Raw genomic sequence first — 26,480 nt, 5'->3', positions numbered from 1 at the left:
TTGTTTTTGTTAATGATTTATTGGTTTTTGTCTGTCTGTATGGAGCTCTGCTGGCAATGGCAGTGTGGGTTTGAATCCCGGTCGTGACATTTGTGTCCCCGAGCAAGACACTTGCCTATATTGCTTCTCTCCACCCAGGGGTTAAATGGATACCTGTGAGGGCAGCGATGGTTCTTGTGATTGCTTTCGTCGATTAGCGCATATATTGCGCACAGGCTGTATACTCCAGGGAGCTGAGATGGTTTAAGGAATGATTTAAGGCCCAGTGACCAGAGGTAATAATGTCGAAGTGCTTTGACACATCCTTCGGGCATGAAAAGTGCTATATAAAAACGGGTTATTATTACAATTATCTTAACAAAAGTGGAACTGTCATGGGCTCAATTTTAGAAAGTCTGTAAGCACAAAGACTTGCTAAGCACATGAAAACCATTGCTTGGCAAAATCAGGTTACCAGCCAACATTCGATTAAGTTTATTTCTTAAAGACACTGGACACTACTGGTAATTACTCAAATATTACACACAATGCCAAGTACCCCCCCCCCCCCCCCCCCAAACAAGGCACATCATACACTTAATCAGCTTGCTCTGTCCATGGCTCTAAATAAGTCTATACTCTCATCATGAACCCCAACCATGTCTTTCATCAGCTCCTCCACAATAAAGGTTATGTAAATTGATTGTACGAGATAGCCACACCAGGCATTTGTACAGTAATTAGATGCAGATGCAGGAATGCAGACTGCTGTAAACAAAATCTAACTGATTAATTAAACAAACAAATGAGCACATGCTTATTTTGTATTATTTCTCCCTCCTACCCCCATGCTGCAAGTGCCATGTTCAGTACGTTATGCCCACTACTATCACATCTCTTGTTCCTTCTTCATTGTACATTTTTAGCCCACAATTTTGTTTTCTTTAATATTTCGGTCCATCCCGCCCCCTCCCACCCACGATTATCCCACGCCCCCTCCTCTTATTGAAGTCCCCTGTAAAATAAAAAGTGCACTGACCTTGTTTTGTTACTAAATTACGCTGGTGAGCAGCGATATGTTATTAGGTTTTTTCACGCACACATCGTATGGATACCAGTACATAGCTCAGCTGTGTATCTTTGGTTTATGTGATCGCCATTTTTTTTATGTAGCGCAAGCAGTGGAAATTGACAACAAAAACATTGGGTGAAATGTCTTGATGAAGTTGGATCTAGCGGGTAAAACTGGCTGAGCTTACCCTCTGAAGACAGGAAATTTATTAGAGTAATACTGATCGTCGTTGCCTGACAGGGAAGGAAGGAGGTATCGAGTGGATTTGTTGCAAAAGAGAAGGTTGACGTCGTAAAGAAGTTAAGAATAATTTATGGTGGGTAGTTTTTTTGATTTTCTGCATTCCATTTTTGTTAATCAATGAACCCAAACAATCAACATGTCAAACAAACTACAAAGGGTGCACAAACTGGTGAGCTGTTTGTTGGGTGCACACACGGCGGCGCACGGACACCACGTACCATTTGTTTATAATCAAATGAAACGTTATTCTTGATTTGTCATTCTTGCATTATTTGTTTTTTGCTTGTTATATTATAATATAAATATTATTTTGGTGTTTTGTCTTCCCTTGCTTGTTTTTTATCCCTTCCTAAACTATTATTTTTAGTATGAAACTGATGTTTGCGTTTCAAAAGTCTATGGATACAGATATGTTGGGCGCAATCTTTGGAAAAGTTTCTGTGTCCTGCCACCACTTTTTCATTCGATATGAAGTAAAAGAGCATCTTATCACTCAGATACAATTACAATACATTCATAGTTGCAATAGTCGGCAGGAGGGTTACGTTATCGCAACTAATACTCACTCAGATACATTCAGTGCGGTAATCTTCAAATTTTCTGAAGCAGCACTTTAAAGGCAGTGGACACTATTGGTAATTGTCAAAGACTAGCCTTCACAGCACCATCTCAACAATGCATAAAATAACAATCCTGTGAAAATTTGAGCTCAATCAGTCATTGAACTTGAGAGATAATAATGAAAGAAAAAAACACCCTTGTCACACAAAGTTGTGTGCGTTTAGATGGTTGATTTCGAGACCTCAAGTTCTATGACTCATGAGGTCTCGAAATCAAATTCGCGGAAAATTACTTCTTTCTCAAAAAATATGGCACTTCAGAGGGAGTCGTTTCTCACAATGTTTTGGACCATCAACCTCTCCCAATTACTCGTCACCAAGAAAGGTTTTATGCTAATAATTATTTTGAGTAATTACCAATAGTGTCCACTGCCTTTAAAGGAAGAAGAAGAAGAAGAAATGAGATATTCCTTTTTGTAAAAACAAGTGAAAAAGTGGTGGCAGGGTAGGCCCTACAGAAAGTTTCCGACAGTTTTTCACTGTCTTCACATCAGACTAGAAATAAATAAAAACAGTATGCATTTGTCTTTCTATAATAGGAAAGTTTATCATCAATTTACAGCGCAGCAGGGTTCGTTTATCACCTGAAGAAAATCTGCCAGGGTCATTTTCGCAAGTTTCAGTTTGTCACTTACAAGTTACAGTACAGTTCGTGAGCAAACCTGTTTCTAAACATTTTTCCTAAATGTTGAACAAAATTTTCACTTCAGACAGTAGTTGCAATAACGTAACCCTCCTGCCGATGGCAGGAGGGTTATGTTATCACAACTATTCAGACAGAAGTTATGATTCTTTCGGCAGAGCTTACCCTCTTCATTATTACCTCGAGACTTTAATTCCCCATCATACAGCATATTGTTTCACATCTGGAGAGAATTTAGGTTAAAATTACCAAGATTTCAGGGTGTGCAAAGGTTGCAACTGAGCTATCCTGCACACATTTTAATAATCATGCGAAGAAACAAAGTTAGACTGTTGCATAGCACACCGCGTGAATTTAAAAATGGACTCCTACAAAAATTGTGCCATTTTTTACGTGGACATGGAGACACTTGTTAACTTTTTTTTGTCTGAATGAATTAAAGACACTGGACACTATTGTTAATTGTCAAAGACCAGACTTTTCACTTGGTGTATCTTAACATGCATAAAAACCTGTGAAAATTTGAGCTTGTTTGGTCGTCGGAGTTGCGAGAATAATGAAAGTAAAAACAACCTTGTCACACGAGGTAATGTGCTTTCAGATGCTTGAGTTCGAGACAAATTCTGAATCTGAGGTCTCAATATCAAATGCATGGAGAAATTACTTCTTTCTCGAAAACTACGTCACTTCAGAGGGAGCTGTTTCTCACAAAGTTGTATACTATCAACCTCTCTCCAGTACTTGTAACGTAAGGTTTTATGCTAATAATTAATTTGAGTAATTACCAATAGTGTTCACTGCCTTTAAAACTCTTCCTTACTTGTTCATTTTAGTGGTTGCACGACCTACACATAATTTTTTGCATTGAAGTCAGTGTGACCATGGAGGAAGAAAATGGTGTGACACCATTCAGCAGAGTCGGGGCCCTTCCTTGTTTTCATTGTCACTTGATCGGTTACTCATATGCCACACTTGTCACATGACTAGTCATTTCCCTTTGAAAGGCACTGGAAACTATTAATAGATACTCTAAATTATTTTTAGCATAAAAACTTACTTGGGAATGAGCAATGGAGAGCTGTTGATAGTATAGAACGTTGTGAGAAACGGCTCCCTCTGAAGTAACGTAGTTTTTGAGTAAGGTAAATTTCTCACTCAAATAATGAAAGACTCGGCTGAAGCCTTTAATTTTAAATTGCATCTGAAAGCACATAAAGTAATGCAACAAGGGTAAATTTTTTTTCATTGTTCTCTTGCAAATTCAATGACCAATCTGGGCAATGTTTTCACAGTTTTTTTTAATGCCAAGTGAGAATACTGGTCTTTGACAATTACCAAAAGAGTCCAGTGCCTTCTAAGTTTATATTGTTTTGCTATTGCTTCAACTCAAGACAAAAAGTTAAGTCCTGAAAGCCATACAATGAATGCCAGTACTAGGACTTCCCTCCTGTTGTATTTCCATTCAATTCATTCACTGCAGTTTTGAAAAAGGGAATCAATGTGTGGTGAAGAGGTATTCAGCTAGTGGTTTAAACCCAACTAGGCCTGGTTCTTGATAATTTTACCGAGACGAAACTGTATGAGGTATTTATGAATGATGGATTAACCCATTGCTCTACAGATAAACTATAGTCTGTAATATAGAATCATGTGACGATTACAATTCTCAACGGTACACATTCAACCCTAGATAAATCAGTAATTTATGACTCTGTCTGTTTGTTTGTAAAAGCTTTTGAGTCCTGCAATATAAAATGGGAAAAAACCTGGGGATTTGTAGGCAGCGGATGTTTCTGGTTCTTGGTTGTTATTGCATCATGCATTTATAGAGGTCTCAAGCCTTTATGCTATGTTTTGAAAGCGCTAGGGCACCAAGGCATTTTCTCCTTTGTAAAGGGCACCCTATAAGGAAATTATAAATTTTCTAGTTGAGCATTTCAAGGGCACCAAGGCAATGACCGGGGGGGGCATGGAGGCAATCGCATTCATTGCCTCGGTGAAGTATCAGGAGTGCGTTTTGGCGACCCCAACCAAAACCCAACCAACTCAACAAGTCGGTAACCGGTTGGTCTGAACAGCATCGTCACCGCGTTCAAACGGACGCGGAAAACGCTCAATCGTTAACCAATGTTTCTGGTTGGGGTCGCAAAAACGCAACCCAGGCCTGCAGTCATGGCAGTGGTCTAAAATAAAACTACATGTACAAAGAAAGTGGAATACTGTTTGCACTCTTTGGAAACTTCTTGTTGCATGGCCTGCTATGGCTGAGCAGTCATGCGAGAGACTCAAACTCTGGCATTTCTGATCAGCAGGGCTAAGCTTGGGCGATATCGATTTATTTTATTCACGATATATCGCCGACAATATATTGCGATATTCGATATAATCGCGATTAATTAAATTTGACATCATCAGTCTTCAAACTCCAAGTGAAGGTTGTAGAAGAGACAGTCATAGCATAAGAGAGGTGTTCTAATGACCTATTCTTCTGGTTTTACTCTATACCTATGGGGTGCGAGATGTCTCAGCTAGCAAATACATCGCGATATTTAATCGATATTGCGATATATCACAATATATCGCGATTATCGCGATATATCGATATTTTGATTAAAACCAAATCCATCCGATATCGAAATCATTTCCAAATTAATATCGCGATATTTGATAATATCGTGATATCGCCCAACCTTAAGCAGGGCCCAATTTCATAAAGCTGTGTTCAGCAGAAAATACTGCTAGATGTAGCAAATTTATATGTCGAGCAAAAACTGAGTGGGGCACCAGTTGCGGCAATAAAAACTTAGTGTCGTTTTCACTGGTAACCTGTTTCTGCTAAGCAATTTTTTCTGTGCTTACAGGCTTTTTTTGTGAAACCGACCCCTGGGGTTACATTTGTTGTGTAAAAGTATGTAAGTCTTAAATGACCCGGTCATTTTGAGAAGGTGGATCATGATCCTCAGTCGTATGGATCAGGTGGGCCATTGTATGTACATTGTAAGTGCCTGTTGATTGGGGTGTGACGAAGACCCACCCACCCCCTTGTACCACCACAGACAGTATGCGGGCAGGTCAAAATACTTCACAGTATAGATGATACATTGTTAATTACTACATCTAGTACTTTTTAAAAGTAAGATCAGGTACAAGTTTTCTATTTTCAACCCCCACAAATAAGAGTAAATAACAACCCCTCGGTCAAGAATGTACAATTCCGGAAGTTCTGTTTTGATCGACGTGTTCAATGATGCTTTCAGTTGCTTTTATGCACCACCATGTTGTATCTCTTTCAAAGTGTCAAGTACTACAGATGCAGCGTTGTGCAACTTTTTGCATGAACACAGTTGCCTTTCAACGCAAGCTCAAAGCCCATATTGTTCTTAAAGATCTCCTCTAATCCACAGAGCATCCTCCTAGTTTTCCCCTTATTGTGTTCTCTCTACTTTACATTATACTCTGTGTTATTGATAATGGATCGATCCCCTAAGCTTAGTCAATGTATTGTTATAATTTGCATCCCTCTGAAGCCACTTAAGTTCACATCTGTTGGTTCACATCTGAGATACATATATCGCTATGTTTATGTTAGTGCATTTGTGTTTTTGATTTTGTGGCTATGCCCCCATTTCCAGGTCTCCTCTTACTGCTTTTTGTCATTGTTATTTTGATTCTCTGTTGTTGTATGGAAATAAATGTCTTGAAATGAAATGACACATTTAAACAAAAATGTGTTGAGCCCAGCTGGGCTGTTTTTCTAAAATAAAATGCTTTGCCGAGATTATGTAAGTGTGTCATAAAAAAAAAAAAAGTTAAGAAAAAGTTTAAGAAAAGAAAAAAAGAGGCGGCCTCTAAAATAGAAGTTGGCAGGACGATAATGATGTTTTTTTAGCTTTTCTTAAAAAAAAATATGTTTTTACTATTATCAAACCAAAATAAAAAACCTTGGAGGTTGGACTTAAAGTTTGTGAAGTTTTAAATTCGTTAAGTTATTTCTTCAATTCTTAGGGACAAACCAGTAGCTGAAATAAATTGGTTTTACTTACAATAACATGTGAATCCCAACCACTGACTCTCATGTCGGACTTTGAACCCACCCATGGCCTTTACTGACAGCAACAATTGTACATTAAAAGTGTTATTAATACAATGTTGCTGTCAGTTGACAGTAAAAGCCATGGGTTCAAAGTCGCTTGCGAAAAAGCACACTGAGTGTGCAATGCTGGTAATCACATCGTTGTTAATCAAAATTGGACACATTCTTATCCTGATGCAATACATTAACGAACAGGCCTGTATGTTTGGTTTTTGAAAGGGCACGGGCACCAAGGCATTTCCTCCTTGTTAAAGGGCACGCAGTGACCCTATGAGAACGTTGTAAATTTCTACTGGAGCATTTCTAGGGCACCACGGCAATGACCAGGGGGCTTGGAGGTAATCGCCTTCGTTACCTCTGTGAAATAACAGGCTTGAGCTAAAGCAATAGCATGAGAAGTTTATAGTTCTAAAGCTTAACATTAACAATGTATTGTATTTTCTTGCCCTACAGTTTTAGACAACTCTGGTGACAACACACATCATGGGTACTGGGGTGCATCTAAAGGCCGCCCTCTGTTGGCTGGCAAGTCTCGCAGTGATGGCAGTCTCAATGCCAAGTTATGCCTTTGCAGACGTGGTTGCAGTAAGTGATCGACACTTGTTGCTTGTACAGTAACTTGATATTTTTATTTGCTGTGTATTTTTTCAAATTCTTCTATTTAAAGGCAGTGGACACCATTGGTAATTGTCAAAGTCTAGCCTTTACAGTTGGTGTATCTCAACATATGCATAAAATAACTAACCTGTGAAAATTTGAGCTCAATCGGTCATCAATCTTGCGAGATAATAATGAAAGATAAAAACACCCTTGTCACACGAAGTTGTGTGCGTTTAGATGGTTGATTTCGAGACCTCAAGTTCTAAATCTGAGGTCTCGAAAACAAATTCGTTGAAAATTACTTCAGAGGGAGCCGTTTCTCTCAATGTTTTATACCATCAACCTCTCCCCATTACTCGTCACCAAGTAAGGTTTTATGCTAATAATTATTTTGAGTAATTACCAATATTGTCCACTGCCTTTAAATACAGGATGAAAATGTAGGTCTGTTTGCAGAGTTTGACCTTAAGTTTTTCAGTGATATGGACCAGTGAACAAGATGTGGGACCTATCCCATAGCTTGTTCACGGTTAACTAGTCACATACATGTAGCTTGTTCACTTGTCTGTATCAGTGTCTCCTGGCTGATAAGCTAAGCAAAATGGTAAAATTCAAATGTTGATTGAAGCAAAATTGTTTTTGGTCTAAGGAATGTTGGGGATCTTCTCGTCAACTTTTGGTTCCTACATGTAGCTAGGACACCGAAATTGTTTAAATTCGCAGAAAAATAGTCCTATGAGGGCTTCAGGTCCATGTTCCCCCAACCAGTGCTCCGCCGGCCAATGCCAGTTCAAACACCGAACGACCACTCAGAATTTTGTCCAGCTAGTCCGGCTGGCTAGTTGATTGCTTGCCACTGCATTGTTCATATTGCTTCAAATCACATAGTCCCATGCTATAGTAATGTTGAATACGGATATTAATCATAAAATATGGACCAGCTGAAAAGCTAGCAGACCAGTGATAGGACAAGCTAACTGGTCTTGCTGGCTAGTCACTTAAAAGGATTCAGATACTTTTTCAAAATGTTCACAGATAACATTACAGTTACAGGGTTTGAAGTTAATGATAGTTGAAAGCTTCCCTTCAAATATTACTAACTAAGGTTGTGTAGTTTTTGAGAAATGAGTAAAACAAGTCACAAAATAATTTTCGTCACAAAAGACCAGAATTATTTTAGCATGTAAAATCCCCTTATTACACCAAAACCATAGCATAACTGGTTAGTACGTTTTTTACATGCTAAAACTGAGACGAAAATTATTACTTTTACTCATTTCTCAAAAAGTACAGCGCCTCAGTAAGTAAAATTTCAAGGGAAGCTTTCTACTATCATAATCTTCAAACTGTGTACGTTTAATGTAAATCTGTGGACATTGTGTTTTTTGTTAGGAAAAAATACTATATAAAAATACCCTTTAAACAAATTGTTGACAAACCCTACAGGTTCCCAATAAAACAAATGTCTATTCCACTAACTTATGTTCCACCTTATATTCTCACAGATCACTTTGAAGGATGAGACCTTCATTTTCCCATCCATACCATCTACCTTCGGAGCAAGACTTCCGATAAATGGCTTAGAGGTGAGTAGTCACTGCATCTTAAAGGCAGTGGACACTATTGGTAATTACTCAAAATAATTATCATCATAAAACCTTTCTTGATTACGAGTAATGGGGAGAGGTTGATAGTATAAAACATTGTGAGAAACGGCTCCCTCTGAAGTGACGTAGTTTTCGAGAAAGAAGTAATTTTCCACGATTTTGATTTCAAGACCTCAAGATTAGAACTTGAGGTCTCGTAATCAAGCATCAGAAAGCAGACAACTTCGTGTGACAAGGTGCTTTAGGGTGTTTTTTCTTTCATTATTATCTCGCAACTTCGACGACCGATTGAGCTCAAACTTTCACAGGTTTGTTATTTTATGCATATGTTGAGATACACCAACTGTGAAGACTAATCTTTGACAATTACCAATAGTGTCCACTATCTTTAAAGGTGCTAGGAAATGTTAATTTATTAAGGTTAGCAGGTTCTCAACACAAGAGGGCCTGCAAATTAGGCTCCGGTGATAGCATAGACCTTTTTTGCAAATACCCATTGCGCAAGTGCTAACTGTTGAATGAGGTTCATGCTGGTCTCGCTAGGGAGCGATAGCTAGACCAGCATGCACCTCAAAGGCCTACATCGCCCGTACTGAGTATCTGCGATTTTTTTATGGTGGATAGGCTTGGAAAACCTTTATTGTAATGTATCATAACAATAATAATGATACTGGCTTTCACAATTTGTTAGTTGTCACGCAACACAGTTTTGGTCACTGGTCACCTGTGAGGACTTCAAACCGGATGTGGTTGTTTTGATTCTGTCCACACACCGTGCTGAAAGATAAACCTGCAAAGAGTATGAGCGTTAAATCACCCTCGCCGACCGATTTAACTTACTCGATTTTAACTTGATACGGTTAAGTTTTTAGAGTGTTCAGACGCATAGAGTTAAAAGGCAGTGGATACTATTGGTAATTACTCAATATAATTATCAGCAAAAAACTTCACTTGGTAATGAGTAATGGGGAGAGGTTGATAGTATAAAACACTGTGAGAAACGGCTCCCTCTGAAGTGACGTAGTTTTAGAGAAAGAAGTAATTTTCCATGAATTTGATTTCAAGACCTCAAGTTTAGAATTTGAGGTCTCGAAATCTGAAAGCACACAACTTCGTGTGACAAGGGTGTTTTTTTCTTTCATAGTTATCTCGCAATCGACGCCCAATCGAGCTCAAATTTTCACAAGTTTGTTATTTTGTGCATATATTGAGATATACCAAGTGAGAAGACTGGTCTTTGACATTTACCAATTGTGTCCATTGCCTTTAAAAAAACTGAATGTGTTAAAACCAACTTTAGTACCGTGTCTGAACAACCTCTTAATAGCGGGTGTTTGGGTCTCACAGGGTGTTAATGTTGAAACAAAATTTGATTTTGCATTTGACAGGGAATGCTCGTTGTAGCTTCTCCAATTGACGCTTGCCAACCGATTCAGCATCCTCCGGAACCCAAGAACGCATCCGACTACGTCAACTACTTTGCCCTGATCAGGAGGGGCATCTGCAACTTCAATGAGAAGGTAAACTGTACATACGTGACCTTTGACCTTGACCCCTCGTGTCTCTGACTGGAGACCCGTTTCTCTACTTTAACCCAAATGGTGAGGCCTATTCATGTAGGTGAATTTGGTATTTGGACTAGCAGTACTACACTGTTCAAAATGGTATTCTTGAAAAAAATAGAAAAAAACTTCCTATTTTGAGAATTTATTCTTTTCATTCATTCATTCATTCATTAAAGGTTTATTAAAAATATCACAAAAAAACTTGACAGAAGTTAAAAAGACTTAAATTGGCGTGTTTACATTCATTATTGTTAAAAAATTACAAAAAAACAACAAACTCTGACTTGAAAAAGTAGAAGAAAAGCTCCAGGCACGAATGCACAAAAATTTGATTAAATTTGATAAAAATTTGATAAAACTCTTATGTCACTCCCTAGAAACCCTAGACAAATTTTATCAAAATAAGATGTTTTTCTTATTTCAAGAATACCATTTTTAGCAGTGCACATTTCATGTGTTTGTTTGCGGTCACCATGGTTCTGTGGTTAGACTTCAGGACTTGCAATCACAAGGTTTTGGGTTTCAATCCGCCCAAGCGACCAACTGCTGATTTCACAATTACTTTTATTTATAAGAACAAAAAGTTGTTTGATTTTGTGAAAGATTTTTTCCTGAATTCAGAATTTGTTTTGATCCATCAATCAATTCAAACTGATTCAAGCTCTTGATGTGCACTGGGCAGACCATATGCCAAACTCCCAGCTCTACGCTGCCCTACCAAGGGTAACTGTTAAGATCAGGGAACGAAGGATGAGGCTTGCTGGCCACTGTGTACGCCATCCAGAGCTACCTGTGAGCCCCCTAGTTCTCTGGGAGCCCATAGACGGAAACAGGAGCAAGGGCAGGAGGAGAATTACATTCGTTGATCAGCTGAAGAAGAACGCAACACAACAGGAAACATCTGAGCTTAGGACGCTGATGCTGGACCGAGATGCGTGGAAGACGACCATCAGAGTTTCCCGAGAAGGCGTCGGCTGAAGACATCCTCTCACTCAACTGAACAAGCTCTAAATAATTCACTCAACAAAAACAGGGTTCTGCCCAGGATTTTTTATAAGTGTGGTAAAAAAAATGGCTGATGGTTGTTGCCTACTCGCCGATCCTTGATTACTAAAACAGACTCAAACCAAAGAAAAAGAGTAAGTTTCGCCAGCGGTGGTCAGGAAATCAAGCTTTCTGGCACTGACCACCATGGGCAGAACCCTGAATACAGAACCCATTGATTGAGTTATTGACTTAAATAAAAAACAATATTTGAGTTTATATAGCGCTTTTTCACTTTCGAATGGGTGTCTCAAAGCGCTTCAAATTATTACCCCTGGTCACTGGACCTTAATTCACTCCTTAAACCATCTCAGCTCCCTGGGGAGTATACAGCCTTGGCAACAAATGCGCTACTCGGCTAAATCAATCACAAGAACCATCTCTGCCCTCACAGGTCCCCATTTACCCCTGGGTGGAGAGAAGCAATAATAGTTAAGTGTCTTGCTCAGGGACACAAGTGTCACGACCGGGATTCGAACCCACACACTGCTGAACAGAATCAGCAGAGCTTGAATTTGGTGCTCTTAACCGCTTGGCCACAACACCCCATATTGATCAATCATTTATCTTTAATTATCTTTTCTCAAGGTATTGAACGCCCAGAATATGATGTACCAGGGTGTCATTGTGTTTAATGTGGGGTCTGATGAACTGCTGGAAATGGGTGGTGACAAAGGTTAGTGATTAATTGATGTCAGTCTTAATCCCTTGTTTGTAAATGTGTGACAAAGTTCCACAGTAAGCTATGCATCTACCTCGCTGGGCAGTGTACCAATCTCTATTTTCCGATGTCTTTACCCTACAGATGCCAAAGAGGTTTCTATACCCTCAGTATTTGTGGGCGCCTCGTCAGGGGCGGCCCTAAAACTAATGAATTACACCTCCGGGTAAGTCACTTAAAATCAATCACTCAAGTCCTAAACCCTCATCCATCATAATCCAACAGCTAGGCCCAATTTCATGGCGAATCTTGCCTTGAAATTATGCGCTTATGACCCTTAGTAGAAAGCACTTGATTCTATTGGTGTTAAGCGCAGAATTTCAGGCTAAACTGGGCCTTGGTGCTGCTGGTATGCTTTCATCAAATGAACAGGCTCCATTTTCATGGCTCTGTTAATATTGAATTTGGCGCTTACAATCACCATTCGGTGCAAGCGCGGAATTTTTGTGCTGACAGTGTAAGCGACGAATGCCTAGTAACTTCAAGTACTCACTCGCGCAAGCCAAAAATCCCTGCTTAGCCTTGGAAATTGCTTGCTGCAAGTGCGTAATTCCCTGCTTCCAATTCTTTTCTCACGGTAAGCAGAGCCATGAAATTGGGCCCTTATGTCTCGCTGATGGACCACTCTAGTTTTATCAGAGAGGCATTCTCTACAATAGCCTACCTGCCTATTTTGAAAAGTCATAAACCTGAATGCCTGAAGTCCTTGGCTGTGGTCAGCGCCGTAGCAGGGCGTAGAAAGTTCACTCTGGGGTCCTTTGGGCCATCTCCTGTGATCTGCAAGTCACACTATCGGACCTTGCAGAAGTCAAAGTCGTCCTTTCTTGATTTTTGTTATTCCTTGTAATCTTCCATTGTCTCAGATTATTTATCATACATGCAAAGTTTTTTTTTTGCACAAAGTCAAAAAAGAAAACTTCAAGCACTTGAACAACTATTTTGATCAATTTCAATACAGTGGTACTAAACAGGAAAATGAAAACAAAAAAAACGAACAAGGAATAAAGTCTTTCTGGTTGCCAGACCAGAAACACTATTTTCTTTTTTTTTATTGGCCTGACATCATGTGCTATTGGGTTTAAAGGCACTGTACACTTTTGGTAATTGTCAAAGACCAGTGTTCTCACTTGGTGTATCCCATCATAAGCATAAAATAACAAGCCTGTGAAAACTTGAGCTCAATTGGTCACTGAAAAAACACCCTTGTTGGACGAAATTGTGTGCTTTCAGTTTGGAATAAAATACTTCTAGCTAGAAGACTTTTATTATTTTAGTGATAAATTACCTCTTTCTCAAAATCTATGCTACTTCAGAGGGAGCCGTTTCTCACAATGTTTTATACTATCAACAGCTCTTCAATGCTCGTTACCAAGTCAGTTTTTAAAATAATATTTGTTTTGAGTAATTACCAAACGTGTACCATCCCTTTAATACAATTAATACTGATTTATTTTGTTTGAAATTTCCTCCCGTTTCTGTTTTCATACCCAGGAGCAAAATTATTTTGAATTCCGAATTCACCTTCCCCTATAATGTATACATCATCCCATTCATAAGTATTGTAGGCGTTTGCTTCATCATTATGATGTTCTTCTTGGTAAGTTTAGTGGTTTATCAATGAATGTCGGCTGGATTTACGGACATCCCCAAAGGTATCCTAGGATTTTAAATTCACTTAAAGGATTTGGGTACTTTTTGTAACACAAAACACAATGTCCACAGATTTACGTTAAACTAGCACTAGAGGAATCTTTCTCAATGGCTAAAATAGCAACACAACTAGTTAACTACTATACTTGTGTGTTGTGTTTTCGCTTAGCCTTTGAGAAAGCCTCTGCTAGGGTCAAATTGTGAGACCGTTTATACCATAAAGCCTGTAAGCACAAGAACTTGCTAAGCACAGACAAGTATAGCTTGGCAGACACAAATTACGAGCCAAATTACATAAAGTTTGCATTGTTGGGCAATTTTTGCTTAGCAAAGCAAAGAGATTTGTTTTAAAAGCTTATTTTCTGCTTAACAGCTTTTTGAAATTAGGAACGGGCCGATTTTACAAAGCAATAAAACTCATCGCAAGACAAGTTTTCAGTATCACCATAGAGATTTGTATTGTGACATCACACTTTACTTAGCAACTACGATTGATTTGAAGTTACGATCAATTTGAGACCTTTGTGAAATCGGCCCCTGGTCATTTCTGTAAGTAAGCAGTTTGCAACAGCCCATTCTATTTTCTGGGTTTGTTATTTTGGTCGAGGCAGTACGACACACATCCTTGAAAGTAATTTGATTTTTCTGAGGTTATTGTGATTGGATATTTTTTTAGTGACATTCCGAAGAAACCTTCCAACCTGTCCATAAATTCAGCCACTGTTGTGTTTGTTGTGGCAAGGCATGTTAGTTTGAAGTGGATGCTAAATGTTGATATTCTTAACACATCATTCCCCAATCACCCCCCCCCCCACATCCCCCGCCCTCTTCCTTCCTAACCTTTCCTTTGTTTTGCTTGTTTGCTTTGTTTTTTCTTAAACGCATGAAGTTCTTGATCTTTGCATGAAATGAGTTTTTGTAGCCCTCTTACTCTTGGTGCAATTATTCCAGTGAGTTTGCGAACCGTTTGAAACGATTCACTGCTGAGGTATTTTTCGGTGGCACAACTGACAACAGAACTAACTTATGTGTACTGAATAGATGGTATCTTATTTTAGAATGATACAGTTTATCTATTAAATTTCCCTAACACTGATTTTTTGTTTGCATCTTCTGTTCTGCAATTAAAACGGCGTCCAACAAACCTGAAAATTGGTTTGGACATGCTTCCCCCATAGCGCCCTCATCATGGAGGTAATAATAATAATAATAATGGAGTCTGATATAGCGCCGGTATCCGCCACAAATAGCCACATGGCGCTTCGGTTGCTCATGATACAAATAAACAGTTACAAAAAAGGAACAGAAAAAGGTGTATTTCTCTCGTCCCCATATAGCCTCCTTTCCAGATGATGCACAACCTAAAACAGCACCCTCGCTGAGGTCAGAGGATGACTTTCATTGGCGCAGAGTTATGCATAGATAATTGCGTAGTTGTTTGCCCTCATCGATAGAGGGCCTGTGCAAGGAAATTCGCAAAACATTTGCAACCCACTTCCATCCTATGAAAATAAAATTCTCAAGACGTTTGCAACCCACTTCCATCCTATGCAAGGAACATCTTAAGACACTTGCAATCCACTTCCATCCTATGAAAAGAAAATTCACAAGACACTTGCAATCCACTTCCATCCTATGCAAAGAAAATTCACAAGACGTTTACAACCAACTTCCATCCTATGAAAAGAAAATTCACGAGACATTTTGCTATCCACTTCCATCCTATGCTTTGCCACAGCATCACACCGCCATCAAACAATGCCGTCAATTACTTTGTTTTTTTTATCGTGATGTTTTGTGTTTTATTCCTCTTGACGTGCAATTCGGTATAGGACGGAGGTGAAACTTACCCCTTATATCAACTTCCCCGCCGGCTATTTCCTCTTTCCTTTTGTCATTGTTTCGTCAACGTGCATTGTCTTCTTTGGTATTTACGTGGTAAGTCAAGTCTTTCACTAACCCAATGGGTACCTGCATCATGCGCCTCTCCCCCCTAACTGTGGCTAATCCACAACACCATCCTCCCCTTTCTAATTTGTAAGTTTATACTGTTGTGTTTTCCCTTCAATATGAACGTCACCATCTTTGGATTGCCATGTTCTGGTGCCAAATTTGAAGAGCTGCTTACTGATAAGTGAATTTTCACGCTATTTATAGCAATACAATTCGTAAAATAAAAAAACACAACTGTTCACAGATTCACACATGACTTACATGATTTAAAAGTAAGTAATGGTAGAAAGGGTTCCTTTCAATATTTCTGCCTAAAATGCTAACGGTTTTGAGAAATGAGTAGAACAATAGTTTTTATGTATATTTGGTTTGCGGTAACACCATGTGTGTATCTACTTGCCAGGTAGAGTTGTTCTTAGGGAACTGTCTTGCTTTATTCTACTGCCGTGGAGTAGATAAACGGAGGTTCGGGAGACTTCTCAGTTCTGAAAAGAACTGTCCTGCTTTTAACTATTACCAGGGCGGATGGTATAGAAATTAGACTGGACTACTACTTTAGCTCATAGGATCGTAATTAACTGTACTGCCGCGGAGTCAGTTCTGAAATTGGTCTCAACGTTTCGACTAGCTGGCTCTAGTCATCGTCAGAAGTCTCTCGAACCTCCGATTATCTACTCCACGGCAGTAGAATAAAGCAAGACAGTTCCCTAAGAACAACTCTACCTGGCAAGTAGATACACACATGGTGTTACCGCAAACCAAATATACATTGATACCTCACCATGCAATGCCTCAAATCCTATAATAGTTTTTATCACGCGTGATAATAAACGTGTTCACCCTGTATTGATTTGTTTGCTAACAGAAAGCAGCAAAAGGTTAACATGCCTTTTCCCATCTTTGTGATTAGCAGCGATGTGAAATGGAAATCGCACAGTAAGCTCAAATTCTGACAGTTAGGCAGCTCAATGATAATGGTTCCTAGTGTTATTAGAGTATGGCTTCTTGGTTCTGGTCGTTACACTTGTTTCCTGGTGAAAGGGCATGTCCTGAACTGCCATTTTGTCAAATTTCAACACCAAAACCAAATTTCTGCTTCGAAATTCGACTTCCAGAAATTATTTTATAAAAACATTGTTTCAAAAGAAAATCACCACTGGGTATGTGTAATGTGATTATTATACAGACATTAAAGCCATTGGACACTTTTGTTAAACAGTATTGTCCAAGTCCCACACTTCGTGTATCACAACTTCTATATAAAATAACAAACCTGTGAAAATTCAGGCTCAATTGGTCATCAGAGGTGGGAGAAGGTAACAGGAAAACCCACCCTTGTTTTCGCACGTTTTGCCGTGTCATGACATGTGTTTAAAATAAATCCGTAATTCTCGATACCGAGAATTGATATTGTTTTAATGTTTTCTCAAAAAGTAAAGCATTTCATGGAATAATAATTTCAAGAGAAGTCTTTCACCATTACCTTCTGTAAACCCTGTAAGTTATTTGTAAATCTGTGAACTTTTAATTTTTTTTCTGTACCGAAAGTGTCCAATGGCTTTAATAGACTTTAAATGGATTAATGTTGCACAACAAACATCATCCACTGTAAGTTTTAGGCATCAACTATGAGTGTCATTCTTTTTAACAGGCGGGCATGATACTCTTCCTAATGGGCCATATTTTTGACCGCGTGAGGGCGCACTCAATCACTTCCGGGGGTATATTCATTCATACCCAAAACAGTTATTAAAGATTGGAACACATTACCACCACAGACATCTAATCCATCACGGACAATAAGACTTTTAAAGGAGCCGTTATAATCCACCTCTAAAACAAATTGAAACTACGGCGCAACACTAGTGACAGAACGCCTATTAATCTGTGCAGGGCGAATCGCGTATACCCCCGGAAGTGATAAAAGTACTATTTATAGCGCCCTCGCGCGGTCAAAAATAAGGCGCATTTGATTTCTGATAGCTTGAAAATGTTTAAATTGTATATATGCACATGTAGGTCAGCCATTGCACTTATTAATAAGGGAATCAATGTGTGGTGAAGAGGTTTTCAACTAGTGGTTTAATCCCAACGAGGCCTTGTTCTTTATAACTCGGCGGGTTCAAACCACTAGTTGAAAATTGATTCAACACACTTTGATTCCCATTCATAAATACCTTTTGGGTCAAAAAACATCAACACTTTTGGTCAAAAAGTAAAATAAATGCTAAAATTATAATTATTCAATGATTTCTTTCAACACAACACCCCTCCAGCTATGAAATGGTAAAGCCCTCCGGTAAGGGAATGCTGTGCACGTCCCGCGTATCGCATGATGTTGCACAACTGTTTCAGCCGTTGCTCTAGACCAATAGGAATGAAGCAAATGTCTTATAATCACAGGTGCAAGCTAGCGCGTCACGCCCATGTTTCAAAACTTTTTACTGGTGTTATATCATCTGTTCAAACAAGCCCTTGTGATGCCCTCTCGACCAATCAGAATGGATAAACTGTCTTTGGTATTTATGAATACAAATTTAAACTAATTTGTTTACAAGCTGACTGATTCAGCATTTCCATGGCAACATATTTCCATGGCATAACAAATTCATGTAGATCAAAATTAATAATAACTGCATCTATGATTTAAATTGTTTTTTATTTCTTTCCCTCTAGGCTGCCAAGTATGTCCGTGAGAGACAACAAATCAAACGGGCCAGACTATCCCGTACAAATCTAAAAAAGATACCCACCAAGAAATTTGTGAAAGGTGAGAGTCTGTCGGACTAGGGAAAGATGATTTGGGTATGAACAAAGACAAATTTGACTAAATTGGGATTTGTACCAACAGCCTCCCGATTAACGTGCTGGTGCTCTACCAACTGAGCTACGGAGCAGTTCGAATCCCCAGCCGTGACACTTGTGTCCTTAAGCAAGACACTTAACCATTGCTTCATCCTTCAGATGGGACGTAAAGCCGTTGGTCCCATGTGTTGTGTATAGCATGTTAAAGAACCCAGTGCACTTATCGAAAAGAGAAGGGGTTCGCCCCTGTGTTCTTGGCTGTGGCTGCTGTATGCGTCGTAGCACCTTGTAAACCCTTATAAAGTGCTACATAATTGGTTCTCAGAATTCATCACTGCAATTACCTATCTTTCTGAAAGTTTGTATATACTCAGCGTCTCGAGTACCTTGTTTGGTAGATACGTGCGCTATATAATTTAAATGATCTTATTACCTTCCTTTGTTTTGTAAAAGGCATCCCAGCTTACAAGCTTTGCTTTAATGGGCCATGCCTCCATACAGTTTTCAGTCTTGTAACATCCTATTGTTTGTATTTGTATATTGTGTTTGTATGGAAATAAATGTTGATATAATAATAATAATAATAATAATAATAACCGTATTTATAACGCGCCTTTTGCCAAAGGATACAAAGCGCCAGGTATTATTACTGCGAGGAGTGGGGGCGATTTCTGAGATAATATAAGACCTAATCCTTAAGCACAATGTAATGGTTTACAAGGTGCTGTGGCGCAATATGCTGCCAATCCAGCCAGGAACACCGGGGCGAACCCCTTCTCTTTTCGACAAGTGCACTGGGTTCTTTTACATGCGTTTAAACAACACATGGGACCAACGGCTTTACGTCCCATCCGAAGGACGAAGCAATGGTTATGTGTCTTGCTTAAGGACACAGGTGTCACGGCTGGGGATTCGAACCCACACTCTGCTGATCAGAAACACCAGAGTTTGAATTCGGTGCTCTTAACCGCTCGGCCACGACACTTCCACTTATATAAGACTTATTATTATTATTATCTAGCCCTATGTTGGTGATCTCCCTAAAAAAGGTTTGTGACACATTGTAGAAAACAGCGTGTATTGATTACTTGGATCAGATATTTCTCTTCACTTTTGCTCTTGTTAATGTGGCTTAACTGTATGTTATGTTATAAATAACCTACATGTATATACTAACTGGCAACGAGCTTAAACAGGGTTTAAAGACACACGTTGCCTTGGATCGGTCGAGTTGGTCTTTGAAAAGCGTTTGTAACCGTTTGAAATAAAATGTATATGGTTAGATGTTGTAAAAGTAGAATACAATGATCCACACAAACATGCCTCGAAATTGCATGGTTTTTCTTTTACTTTGCGAACTAACACAGTCGGCCATTTATGGGAGTCAAAATTTTGACTCCCTCACATAAATGGCTGTTTGGTTAGTCGATGAGGTAAAAGGAAAACCATGCAGTTTCGGGTAATACTTGTGTGGATCATTATATTCTACTTTTAAAATATCTTTCTAATCATATAATAATAATAATAATAATAAGACTTGTAATGCGCACATCAAGCGAATGAGATATGGTTTGAAACGGGGTACTCGTTCTATAGTTTCTTGAGAGAATGACAACGAAATTTGGATAAATTTTCACTTAAAATAATGTTTGTAAACAGTTGAAAATTGCAAGAGTCTTTTGGAGTGTATATTTTGCCCACTGTACTATTGTTGTTCCATACATTCACTTCCCATAGAAGTGTAGATTTCATGTTTTTCCTTTGTTTCTGACTATAAACAGGTGATGCGTATGATGTCTGTGCAATCTGCCTGGATGACTATGAAGAGGGCGACAAACTGCGCATCCTCCCCTGCAATCACGGTAAGAAAAACCTCAATTTGTCACTTTACAGCAAATGCAATAACAGAAGCCCTGGATTACCATATGTTTACTTGATGCTTCCCACTGCCCCACAACAACCCTGTCCTCCCACAATTCTATTCAGCATACTGGGCAATTCCAAGCAAACATGGACATGACAGCTAACAATCAAATTGTTGTCACAATTTTCTTTCCACTAAGAAGTAATAGCTAACATAAGAAGTCAATTTATTTTTAGTTGTTGACAAGGAATGAACCCAATTTTGCCAAATAAGAACTTAGCTTGGGCTCAATGTAGGCTCAGTCAAATTGACTGACCATGGTTCTGCCATCTATACCTAAAAGTTCAAGTTGCTGACCGTTTATAAGTATCCTGTTGGATACTTATGTATAAGAGTTGTGTTACATGTAGTAAAACTTTCGCAAGTTTTTTAGTTAGAGGAAACTTTTGAATTGTACTAGTGTATTTTTGATCATGTCCTTTTTGTGTAAATGCGACTGACCGCTTTTTACAATGTTATAACATCCAGAGCACAAAGCCCACAACATTTATAATATCATCAATTCAAAGCCTTGGTTGTCAAGTACAAATCAGTCTATAAACTTAGTGGAAAGAATATCTCACATAGAACTACTAGCACCAAGATCAAGAAATGACACAGAAAAGTGTAATGTGACTGACCACGGAATTGCCCATCTCCATCTAACAGCTTAACGCTCCCAACAAAGTAATTGGCATTGAGACACTCAGCTATGCCAATGTGTTCGAACCATTATATCTGTATACTACATATAAATGTAGCAAAGACATTTCAAACAGCACTCCCCACTATGTCTTCACTACGCAATGATAAGTATAGCAGTGTGCAGTAATTTTTACTTGTATTTTGTCCAATCCACAGCATTTCACTGCAAGTGTGTTGACCCTTGGCTGACCAATAATCGCCGCACCTGTCCAGTCTGCAAACGCAAAGTGGTACCGGCCGGAGAAGCAGACTCTGACGAGAGCGATTCCGACGAAAGCTCCGGGGGTCCCACAGAGCACACCCCTCTGCTCTCGCCCACCAGCAATCACGCCGGGCCGGCCACCGCAGACACCTCGGCCGCCTCGTCCCGGGGTATGGACGGGGCATGGGGTGGAGTCGAACACAGGAACGTCGATCAAAAGGACGCATCCACCGCCATGACCGAGAACGACTCAGACTCAGATATCATCATCGACGACGATAACGTGAACTTGCTGTCGCAGTCGCCGATCAACGAGCAGACCATTCCCACCTTACACAATGTCGCGGGATTAGTTGAAGATGACGTACCAGCTGTTGTAGTCATCGACGATGAGCAACTTGTCCAGGTTGACATGGAGTCCAAGGAAAATCTAGCTTGAACTTTGACCTAGTAAGATGCTGCTGTCAACGTGAACACATCTCTAGACAGAAATTGTACATTAATAGTGAAATGTTGATGCACTAACCACTTGTAAGGTCTCACACAATGTATGTAATGGCTGGTTCAACAACAACCATGGCCTTTCAGGCCTGTATGCTTCGCAGGGCAGGTTCTCCTTGTCAAAGGGCACCCTATGAGGAAACTGATAATTTCTACTGGAGCATTTCAAGGGCACCAAATCAATGAATGACCAGGGGGCATGGAGGCAATCACATTCATTGCCTCTGTGAAGTGTCAGGCCTGGCCTAATTGCCTTTCACGTTACCATGGCCTAAACTACAGCTGAGCATGCTTTAAAATTACTCTTGTGGATTTTGAACTCTTGTTACAGAAAACAAAGAAGTATACAGAGACATTAAGAAAGCCATACAAAGAAAACAAAACATCGCAGACTTTTTATCCCTTACTGCCCCAACTACTTTTGATTTCTTACCCGATCTGAACCAACTTGCATGCAATGGTTTCGGGCATTCCAATCTTACACAGTCTACAATGTTTGAGTGTTAAACCAGCTTGAGTTCGGTGCTCTTATCCATTTGGCCAGGACACCCCATGGACACCCCATGGACACCCCATGGACAAAGGACAAAGGACCAGTCTATCCTATTATTGGCTGAGAGGTGCTCTTTTCCATTGTTTGACCTTGATAATGGTGGCTAATGCAAGGGGGTAACCGGAACTATCAAAAAAGTTACACATAGAAACTGATATGGACACCCTTCTAAACACGTTTAACAAACAAACCTTGATTCTTTGATTTGCTTTTTGATAAAATGTGAAGAATGAATATAAAGTATGTATGATATTTATACATGTCATGTAATCTTTATTTAGACATTATAAACATCAAACAATTGATTTGTTTATAACGTTATAAACTTTAAACAATTGATTTGTTTATAATGTAAGTTTCCTGCAATTAGTATAATCTCACTCTCTATTTTTCCTTCTGCGAGTGGCACTTCATGTAAATTTGTAAATCATAATCCAACTTTTGGGACGATTTATCTTTTTTTTTACAATTTCAAATTACTTGATTTGAAAGTTTGTAGAGTAGAGATACAACCTAGCAAGGTGTTTTGTAACGGCATCTAATTATCTCTTCTTTTTTCTGATTGAAATGTTGTGTTATTACACCGCCTGGGCCCGATTTCATGGCTCTGCTACCATAAGCACAGAATCAGCGTTTACGGAAGCAGTGAATTCTGTGCTTACGGCAAGCGTATTTCACGGGTAAGTGGCAAGTTTTGGCTTTTGCGTACTCAGAGCCATGAAATTGGGCCCTGTTGTTTTACATAACCAAATTTCTCTTGAAGATGATCGGAGCTTACTGATCGCAAGGTTGCATTTCCAGTTGTTTACACCACTGGATCTGTTCAGAACCATCAAACCTCAAAGAGAGATTTGAATTTTATGGCAAACTTGCAATGTTTCAAAGAAGTGTGCCAGTCTTCTAAGTAGGAATTCTTCAAAAATCAACAGTGCTTACCAGAAAAATATTACCTGCAAAAATACACCATCATGTACTGTTTCCCGACTCACCTAAGCAATTTGTTTCAGCTTATGTGGTTTCATGAAGTCTGACTTTGGTTTAACCCTAACCAATTGCCCAATGTTCATCTTTACTTTGTCTCAAATCTTACTTAAATTTCCTTTAATATTTTGACAAATTTACCTGTGTGTCTCTCAAATCTTACACTAACTTTAATCTTGTCTAATATTTTGACAATTTGTTTTCTTCAAATTTGTGTGTGTGTGACAGAGGCTATTACATTCTAACTCTTGTAATTCTCTCTTATTTTTCTGTATTTTTTTTAAACAAAGGGTGATTTTGGAGACACGTAGACATTAATATAAAAATTATTTACCTCAGAGTAATACAAAAATCACGATTGTTTTCATCAAGCCTGTTTGTTTGATACTGTGACGTGGTTGCCATGCTAGCATGCATTGATGTAAGAGCAACTCTTTTGAAAACAGCTGCAGCATATTAACATGCATTAATAATAATAATAATATTAAAAATAACAACAATAGTAAACATGCGTTGATGCTTAGGATTCCCTTATAGCAACACTCCTAGGTTAATCCCCTGCCACCAATTTAGACTGACCTAAGGAATTTCACGAAAAAATAGTTTAATCATGTTTCGAGCGAAGGCATTTCAGCATTAACCTATTCACAATTGCAACAGGGAACATAACTCTCAGGGGTGAGAGGCTAATAAAAAAGTCTGATACTGGGATACAAATTCTAAAGTATTTTGATACAAAAAGCTTTTTTGAACAGTTTCTGCAAGTAGACACAAGAGCGGATTACTTTATACATGTAGACAAAATTATTTTCCTCACAAGGCCGACATAAAAAGTCTGAATTCAGCATAGAGCTTCAAAACCTTAGTGCGTGTATAACGGGGTGTTAGCGCTCTAGTCAATATATATAGCTCTATGGAATTCAGATACAAGTTTACAACAAATCTTATCCTTGAACTAGGCTGCTGGCAATCAGCAAGGTCAAGCGAGGCCCATTTGTCGACTGATTTTGCTTCTTACACCAGGCATGATATTCTTCCTACTTAAAGGGTCTATGTAACTTTTGTACGACAAAAAAAAACACAATGTCCACAGATTTACACTTAACTTACACAGTTTGAAAATAATGATAGTAGAAAGCTTCACTGAAAATTTTACCCGCTGAGGTGCTGTAGTTTTTGGGAAATGAGTAAAACAATGTCATAAAAATAGTTTTCGTCTCATGAGGCAAAAATTATTTTAAGCATTTACAAACGTATTTTCATGACATTGTTTTACTTATTTCTCAAAAACTACAGCACCTCAGTAAGTAATATTTGAAGGGAAGCTTTCCACTACCATTATCTTCAAACCCTGTAAGTTTATTGTAAATCTATGGACATTTTAAAAAGGTACCCAAATCCTTTAAGTCTGATTATCTCTCTTTTTGGTACTCAGGAATAATCAGCAAAATTGTTGTAAAAATACCCTGAAATGTCTATAAAGCCTATACTATACATTTATATACATGCAGGCAAGCCCTTGTTCTCGAACACTCATAGTTTTTTCAAAAGGGCCAAGCATCATGCCTGCTTGAGCCCAATTTCATAGAGCCGCTTAAGCACAAAAAGTAGCTCAGCACAATAAAATGTTGCTTACCAGAATAAGGTTAACCAGCCAAACTGCAATGTCACATGTACGATTTGTAACTGGTAACCAGCTCATTTCTGCTTAGCAGACAATTGTAAAGCAATATTTTCTGCTTCAGCAGCTCTATGAACTTCAGCCCTGGTGCCCAATACAGATATTTGAGCATGAGTACCAGTTAATTGACTGGCATTGTGCAGTTTTTTTTTACGCAGTTGTAACCAGTCAATGGCCAGTGATCAACCAATGACAAGTTCAACCAAAACAGTTATTTGTCAGGACCCCGAAAAACGCATCCCTGGTTGTGAGCACTTGGGGATAGTAATAAAAGATTCTGTTTGATAAAATCATGTTGTAAACAGTCAGCTAAATATGTTTTACTTACAAGATTTAATTCTATTTCTTTTTGGTGTTTTTAATAACTATGTATTAAAGGGACACATTGCCTTGGATCGGATGAGTTGGTCATTAAAAAGTGTTTGAAACCGTTTGTTATAAAATGCAAATGGTTAGATGGATCAAAAGTAGAATATAACGATCCACACACACATGCCTCGAAATTGCACCGTTACCCTTTAACAGCGCGAAGAAACACGATCGGCCATTTTGTGGAGTCAAAATTTTGACACCATAAAATGGCTGACCGTGTTAATTCGCGACGTAAAAAGAAAACCGTGCAGTTTCGATTGATACTTGTGTGGATCATTCTACTTTTAAAATATCTTTCTAACCATATGCATTTCATAACAAACGGTTTCAAACGCTTTTCAACGACCTACTCGATCGATCCAAGGCAACGTGTATTACTTTAATAAAGAATACTGAATGCAGCAATGTCAAGAATCATTTGGAGGTACTCTGTCTGAGGCACTCTTGTTTTAGGAGGACAATATTTTGTAAAGGATTAATTAAATAATGCGTTAATTTTGTAACAGGTTCAAGATTGGTTGCTTTTTAACTGAGGTACACAAACTTGTTGTAAATATAAAATAAATAAAAAATTATATTGTTTTGATTGTAAGCTAATTAATATACGTACATGTATTTGGTAAAATTTAAATAAAGTTTTAAGATATCAATGGTAAACTTGTTGTGTGGCAGTTTGAGTATGTGAAAAAAAATTAATAGTGTGAAAATTGCAAAACAAGACCGCCCCAACCTAAGGGCTCAATTTCATAGAGCTGCTTAAGCACAAAATAAGCTAAGCAACAGATTTTTCTTACCAGAATAAGGTTAACATTCCAAATACCATGTCACATGTAGAATTTGTGACTGGTATCCTGCCCATTTTTGCTAAGCAGAATTGTTAAGCACTAATTTAGGAGCAATTAGGCCCCATCAGCTTGGCAAATTGATTCAAAGCAAACAATTGAGCGGGGCACCAGTTGCAATACTGTAAACTTCATGAAACTTTGG

General features: G+C 38.7%; 1 protein-coding gene across 2 annotated transcripts; it reads left to right on the top strand.

Annotated features, from left to right (window-relative positions):
* Positions 1-1,125: 1,125 nt before the first annotated feature.
* Positions 1,126-24,499, top strand: LOC117298432 (E3 ubiquitin-protein ligase RNF13-like). 2 transcript variants are annotated; one of them, XM_033781693.1, is made up of 10 exons: positions 1,126-1,367; positions 7,104-7,235; positions 8,756-8,836; positions 10,246-10,377; positions 12,055-12,142; positions 12,272-12,353; positions 15,670-15,775; positions 18,467-18,560; positions 20,377-20,457; positions 21,360-24,499. In XM_033781693.1, the coding sequence occupies exons 2-10, from the start codon at positions 7,134-7,136 to the stop codon at positions 21,842-21,844; spliced, it is 1,251 nt and encodes a 416-aa protein (XP_033637584.1). In that variant the 5' UTR covers positions 1,126-1,367; positions 7,104-7,133; the 3' UTR covers positions 21,845-24,499. The 2 variants fall into 2 exon arrangements, with proteins under 2 accessions (XP_033637584.1, XP_033637583.1); XM_033781692.1 differs by lacking the exon at positions 15,670-15,775 and adding an exon at positions 13,679-13,784 and having other exon boundaries at positions 1,128-1,367.
* The last annotated feature ends 1,981 nt before the right edge of the window (positions 24,500-26,480 follow it).

This window comes from Asterias rubens, chromosome 13 (assembly GCF_902459465.1).
Source record: "Asterias rubens chromosome 13, eAstRub1.3, whole genome shotgun sequence".
In the NCBI taxonomy this organism is placed as follows: Eukaryota; Metazoa; Echinodermata; class Asteroidea; order Forcipulatida; family Asteriidae; genus Asterias; species Asterias rubens.
This window is presented reverse-complemented; position numbering and strand designations above follow the sequence as displayed.

Excerpts from the sequence above, each read along its gene's own strand:
- LOC117298432 (XM_033781693.1), top strand. The coding sequence starts at position 7,134 with ATGGGTACTGGGGTGCATCTAAAGGCCGCCCTCTGTTGGCTGGCAAGT. Across the intron at positions 12,143-12,271 it reads GGAAATGGGTGGTGACAAAG|ATGCCAAAGAGGTTTCTATA; the intron begins GTTAGTGATTAA and ends TTTACCCTACAG. Across the intron at positions 12,354-15,669 it reads CTAATGAATTACACCTCCGG|GACGGAGGTGAAACTTACCC; the intron begins GTAAGTCACTTA and ends AATTCGGTATAG.